Below are 6,472 nucleotides of genomic sequence, written 5' to 3' on the forward strand. Positions count from 1 at the left end.
CCTGCGGACCCCCAGCTGTACCCGGCACTGCTGCCGCTGACCGCAGGTGAAAGGTACCGCGATCCCAGCCACGCTGCCCAAAATCCATTCGCTAGGCATCTGCGCTGTGCCTACCCCACGGCCTGTGGTGGAAAGAAAACAAAGACAGTCGTGCACAGAGTAGTGAAACGGCTTTCCTGCAGAAGCAGCAGCCCAGTAGCAAAATTCACACTGGATCTTGATATATTTTTGTATGAGATCCCAAATAAGGTACTTTAATTCTTACCTCAAGTGATATGTCACTGCGATTACTATGATTTAGCTCGTCAGTGGTATGTAATACCTGTGGGTGAAAGCCAGGTGGTTACATGTCCCTGCTGTTGAAGATTGATGTATTGGAGTAAAGAGGAATGATGCCTCTTTCACAGTGAGACATACTTCAGTTCCCTTCAGATACTTAGTGCTGTTCCCTGCTGGGTTAAAAATTAGATTAACACTATTCCACCTGTATAGAAATTGTAGGTACCTATAATTCAAAATTAAATAGATTATTTTCGAAGAAAACAACCCCTGTTAGGGAATACAGGTATTTTCGTTTTGGCGATAACTGAACTTTGTTCTACCATCTTAACAATACCAGTGTCCTAAGGCCTTGTAAGTTTTTTAAATAGTTCAAGACCAGAGTTGTTTAGACTTTTTAATTAAAAAGAAGAGGCTCAATTCACCAGAATTCCTAAGGAGTGCTGGAACAAGAAGTCTCTTTTCCAAACTTAAATCTGAAAAGGGCTTTGCAGCTAAAGCAGAATTAAAGGTTTTTCTCTTACACTTCACTTGATGAATTTCATTTCCAAATTTGGCACAGTTGTTCTCTGGAGGACAATTGAATTTTCTAGGTCATTCCCCAGATGAAATAACTTACTACTTTTCTGGAAACTTATGTTAGATGATTCAAAGCTTGATATGTGAAATCCAGCAAATTAAAAGTATTTAAAAGATGTAAAGTCAAGTGGATGAAGTACAGCATATTATGGCCCACTAGTATCTTTGCCCCATGCCACCTGGATATTGAAGCTGCGCAAAAGACTTTTGAGGAGCTAATCGCATTTGGAGAAGAATTTGCAAGCTGTGCCTACAGATGACCTCATAAGACTTGACAACACTGAGGTACAGGTAGCTGAGCAGAGTTCAGGGGTAGGCTGTTGCATCCCCATCCATCGGCTAGAACAGATGGGATGCATAGCCTTGCAGCAGAGGAAGAGACCAAGTGAATCTCTACTGAATGCCAGTGATGCTTAGCATCTGGCCGCCTCTGCCTGTGCTGCTGGGTGGAGTTGGTCTTTGAAGGACAGTGTAGTGGAGTTCTTTATATTGTATTCACATTGGGCTAGCAGTTGAATCGTTCGGTTTGTGTCTTACCTTGTTCTCGTTCCCTAGGTATGGTCTGCATCCCCATCATGTTCTGGTTTCCCTGTCCTACTATATGTAGCAAGCTCTGGATGTGCTTATGTTGTTCTTCATTGGAGCTGTAATTAGAAGCACTCGGAGCATGTGGCTGACCTGCCCTGAGCTGAATGTGCTGTACCTGCTGTTGTCATTCCTCCTCCTCATGGCATGGCCTATCAAAGGAAGGAGCTTGCCCTAGATAGAAAAAACTAAGCCATTTTTATCTTAAAATGCATATAAGCACCCAAAGAACAGTACTTACATGTGTTACTTGATCACAGAAAGGGGATGGAAATCTAGGAGTGCTTTCAGGAGTTCTGTTACTTAGCCATCCCTGAGGTGCAAAGGACGCTTTCCCAATAGGCACACATCCATATTTCCCAGCACTGCTGGGAGAGGCAGCTTTCCCCTTGGCAGTTCGACAGACAGGCCGAAGACTGGCAGGGTCAGAGACTAAGCCTATCAATAGTTCTAACTTAGAAATGTGGTATAGAGATGGCCATATGGAGGACCTGCATGGCAGCTGCTGCTGAAAAACTTCTCTGAACTAATCCACTACAGTGCTAGCGAGGATTAATGACATGAGAAACAGCTTTCCCTGCTTTCAGTCCCATTGACAGTTCTGCTAGCTGTCACGGTTACTGAATGGGCGCATCTGAGGCCCACTCATACAAATGTTAGGAGACACAGCTTCAAGGCAGGTATTTTTCAGGCAGTCTCTCATTCTGGATGCTTGGCTCAACTTGCTTGGGGCCTCATTTTCAGAGGAAATGAGCACTCTATGCAGCGCCTCAAGTAGGGCACCCAGAATAAGAGGCCACTTTTGAAAATGTTGGCAAAGGCATTTTGTTTTATCTCTGCACTTCATTAGTCTTATCCCCAAAGTCTTTCATGTTATGTTCTACCGTAAAAGGTCATTGTTTCAGATCAATCATTTTCAGTGGGATTTAATCCAGTTCTAAGTCAAACTAATCCACTTTGGTAAAGTTTGAAGAGCAGTAAAAATTCATTTGTTGCGACAGATCTGGGCTTATTTTTTAAATGTGGCTGCCGATGCTGAGTCTGTAATTGTGTATGCCCAGCACGAGGTGTCTTCGGGGTGGTTCCAGAAATGCTGGACATCTACATTCTGATCTTATCTGTAGGCTGCAAGTGCTCAGCACCTCTGAAAAACCCTGGGACTTAGTAGGATCGAGTTTTTATTGTTTGTTTTGGGTTTTTTACTTTCAGTATTTACTTAATGAAGGTTGTAGTTTTTTCCCTCTCAGATGTAGAGACTTTTTTCAATATGGTGCTCTGGTGACAGCTTCTGATAAGCAGGCTTTTTAATGTTTTCCTGTTTATGCTTGTGAATTCTGGTTACTTTCCTTTGATTATATAAAGAATAACAACCCCATTCTTGTATCTGGACAAAACTAGCAAACACTGTGGTCTGAAGCAGCTCATGAAGAGTTAAAGCTGCTTTCAATTAGCTACTGTGTTCTTGCCACTTAAAGAAACCCCCGCAACTGAGCATGCTTCACAGCCTCCCGTGCATATCCCTGAATCATTCTGGCAAGTAAAAACACTGCCATAATCTTTTATTCAGACATAGTGCTTATTCTTCACTGGACTCTGAAATGAGCAAGCGCTTGAAAATAGCACATTTTGCCAGAGAGTTCTGAGGATTTATCAACTCGCGTCTGCACAGGATTTTGAACATGCGAAAGGCTACTCTGTGTGAATGCTGAGTGGTATTAAATATACTGCAGTGATCCCAAACAGGTTTCGATATACAGACCTAACCTTTCCTGTGAGGGAGCAAGAGCTTTGCAGGTTTTGTACAAATCACTGCCCTTTTGTTTTAAAGATCTTCCCTTGTTGGTGAATAGATATGCAGTGTACTGTACCACAATTCACAGCATGAACCCTACTGCTTCTGAGCAGCACTCAGGCACTGTAATCTTTCTCCCTTCATTCTAGGTTTTACCTTTGAGTTATGAGGGAGGTTCTGTGAGAATGATTCAAGATTAATAGGAAATTGAAATGTGACAAATAGTAGAATATTTTCACACACACTGTGACAGCCTAGAGGGTTCTGTTGCTCATTAAACTGCGGTGTATGGTTTGGCTGGAAATATATCATTGAAATTATAGTCCCTTGTGGTTTGGGAAAGAATCATCACACTTCAGCTACACCCACTCGTATCTCGTGCTCTGATCTTGTCATTGGTTACAACACCTTTCCTCCCTGATGCGCACTTATCTCACTTCACTGGGGGGATGTGCTGCTGGGATCCTAACAATAAAAACTATAGATAGTCCTAAGCCCCTGAAAGAATCTGCCCTTACAGCACTATCCAAGCATCATGCCCCATCTAAGTGCCAGTCACAGTATTTCCAAGATCAGATGCCCGCAAACTCTCCATCTCTCTTGCTCTGCCATACTCGTCTCTACTTCCTTTGCTGTGGTGTGGAAGCTGGTTAACCTCCCCCACCAGCTGGGGGAACATTGCTTCTGTTCTCTCTCTGTTTTTCAGTGTCTTGTCCCCAACACTTTCATCATCTAGCAGTTCCCTAAATAAAACATTTCCTTGCTGCAGAGAAGAGAGGGAAGATCGTTTGCTCCGGGGATGAGGAAGATGTTAGCGGCTAGGACTTTGTAGTACCAATGCTTTAGTTCCATGAGCCTCGGGAAGAGTGCTGCAGAAGGTGTGCGCTTCCTCCCTGCTACCGGAACAACCGAAGGGGCAGGCTTTCTGCCACGGGGAAAGGCTGGGAATGGCACAGGGTGGTTTCCTTGTCGTGTACCTTCTAGCTCTGTCCCCTCAGCTAAACGTCAGCTCTGGGGAGATGCCCTCTGAGACTGCTTTGGTGTCCCCAGTGCCCCTGTGTGGAGCCCAGCAATGAACTGGAATGGCATTTCAGCAGGGAGCTATTTGTGGAACATTGGTGCTGTCCAATAATCAGATACGCCTGTGGAGCAGAGCCACTGCCTGAGGTCATGGTGCAATTTTCAGTACCATAAGTTTCTCCATCTACAAATTCTTGCTGGGTGTGGTCACTCTGCCAGCGACTCTCAATCCTGCCTCCTGAGAGCAGGATTCCTGAGCTCCTGCCTGAGCCTTGCTGGGAATCGCGGAGCTCTGCGATGTCACTTACGATGCCTGGCATCTGGGCTCGGCAGGGGAACCACAGTTAGGTGGTCTTTTGCCCCCGTTCAGCCCTCTAGTAAAAGGTCTGACACTTCCATTTCCTTTCCATTTTTAAGACATTGTAACTCAGCTTTATAAATATTGTAGCAGATTAAAATTCATTGCATGAGCTCTTAATTTGCTTTTATTTGTACCTCTTTAGATCCGTGGAGCCGCTATTATGGCTGAAGATCCAGAGCACTACGCGCAGGAGAATATAGGTACTCTCCCGCAGACCTTGTGTGTGTGAAATGCAATCCCCTCCCTTCAGGTTACAGTCAGACTGCAGAAATGCTGCATACAAGGTTGCCTTATTTTAGCACTTCGCCTTGCAACTGTTGGATTTAGTGGTCATGCAATGAGGTTGCGTGCCACCTCCTGGAGTCAAGGTTCAGAATTTCTGAGATGCCTTAGGCTGAAAAATAGCCATTATACAGCAGCTTCAATTGAAAAAAACCCAAAAGCATTTAAGGAGAATGTTTTTGTGTGTGTGTAGATATATCCACGTATACTTGGCAGATTAATGCAGATTCTCTGGTTCAGTGGGTGAATAACTGCTTTTAAAAATACTTCGTAATCTGTTTCCCTCGGGAGTCTGAAACTGCTTTTGGTAGACCCTACAAATTCTCAGAGCTGTTGGAACACTTTGCAGACGGGCTCATCTCTGCTAAGACGTTCTCAGCGATGCAGAGTTTCCAAACTGGAGAAATGTATCGGGCATTCGGGATTGGCCCACCTCTCGCTATTCTTGCCTAAGTGTTAGATCCATTAAAATCTACATTTTTACATCGAATCCCACCTTTTCAAGAACGTGTTCCTGCTGTTCGTAGATAAAACTTTATCCTTAGGTAAAATCAATACATGTTTTACATTAATGATGACAATGAATCACTGATACGTGGGACCCATTCTGTTAAGGTTTTCTATGTCACTGCCTCCTCAGTGAAAACAAGATCCCGTTAGGGAAAAGGCAGCATGCGGCTTGCCGACGTGCGTGCACAACGGCGCGCTTCACGCTGCCGCGCAGAGCCATTTCCTGAAGGCTCTGGCCATCGGCTTGTAACTTGCTACATGCAATTTTTATCTGTCATGCTTTATTACATACAATTGCCATTTATTCTCATTTGTCAGAGTATTCATGTTCTTTAAAAAATTACCAATATTCAGTCCCTTTTAAAATGAACCGCAGCATCTATTTTAAATGACATTAGGGCTTAATGCACAGAAGCCGGCAGCGTGAGAGTTAAGCTAAGAACTTTTGGCTGACACAATGGACTGGATTTACTGGATCGATCGCAACAGTGCAAGGGTACCGAGGGTAATGGAGAGTAATGTCAGGGGGGAGGCCAGCCCAGGCCCCCTGCCTCCGGCGCCCGCCCGTGCGCTTGCTCTCCTCTTCCTTGGGGCTGAGAACAGAGGTGAGCTTAACCGGGTACAGGTGTGGGGCTGAACTGCTGGATGGTGAGCCGATAAATCTCCCCGTGCAGCAGCTGCCCGTCTGCATGGTGATGCAGTGATGTGCTGGCTGTGGGTTGATCAGAAGTTAATCTGTGATTTATCATAAGAGGTGAGCACCATGGACACGAGCGTTTCTGCAGACACCAGCAACAGCTGCGTCGGTTGTGCAAGGCTTCTCCTTTGAGATGATTTTCACCTGAGGCCAGTACTGTCAATTTGTGAAAGAAGAGCTCGACTATTACAAATTAAGATATGTAGTAAAATCTAATTTCGTTGCACCTCTTAGGCAAGGTAGCAGAATTGGCCCGTGCCTGCACTCCCACAGGCAGGAGCGCTTCAAAGCAGCAGCGGCACGCGATACGGTTATTTCGCCAGAAGGAGACACAAGGGTGTGAATGCTGCAGCACGCCGCTCGCACG

General features: G+C 45.0%; 1 protein-coding gene across 1 annotated transcript in view; it reads left to right on the forward strand.

The window, feature by feature from the left end:
* Positions 1 to 4,776: 4,776 nt before the first annotated feature.
* Positions 4,777 to 6,472, forward strand: part of LOC104130133 (14-3-3 protein eta) — a 12,518-nt gene continuing 10,822 nt past the window's right edge. The window contains exons 1-2 of the mRNA XM_009643141.2: positions 4,777 to 4,816; positions 6,340 to 6,442. Of these exons, the coding sequence (XP_009641436.2) occupies positions 4,777 to 4,816; positions 6,340 to 6,442 (143 nt within the window). The remainder of the gene's footprint in view (positions 4,817 to 6,339; positions 6,443 to 6,472) is intronic.

The sequence above is a fragment of the Egretta garzetta genome, unplaced genomic scaffold, assembly GCF_000687185.1.
Source record: "Egretta garzetta isolate BGI_Z169 unplaced genomic scaffold, ASM68718v1 scaffold447, whole genome shotgun sequence".
Lineage (NCBI taxonomy): Eukaryota > Metazoa > Chordata > Aves > Pelecaniformes > Ardeidae > Egretta > Egretta garzetta.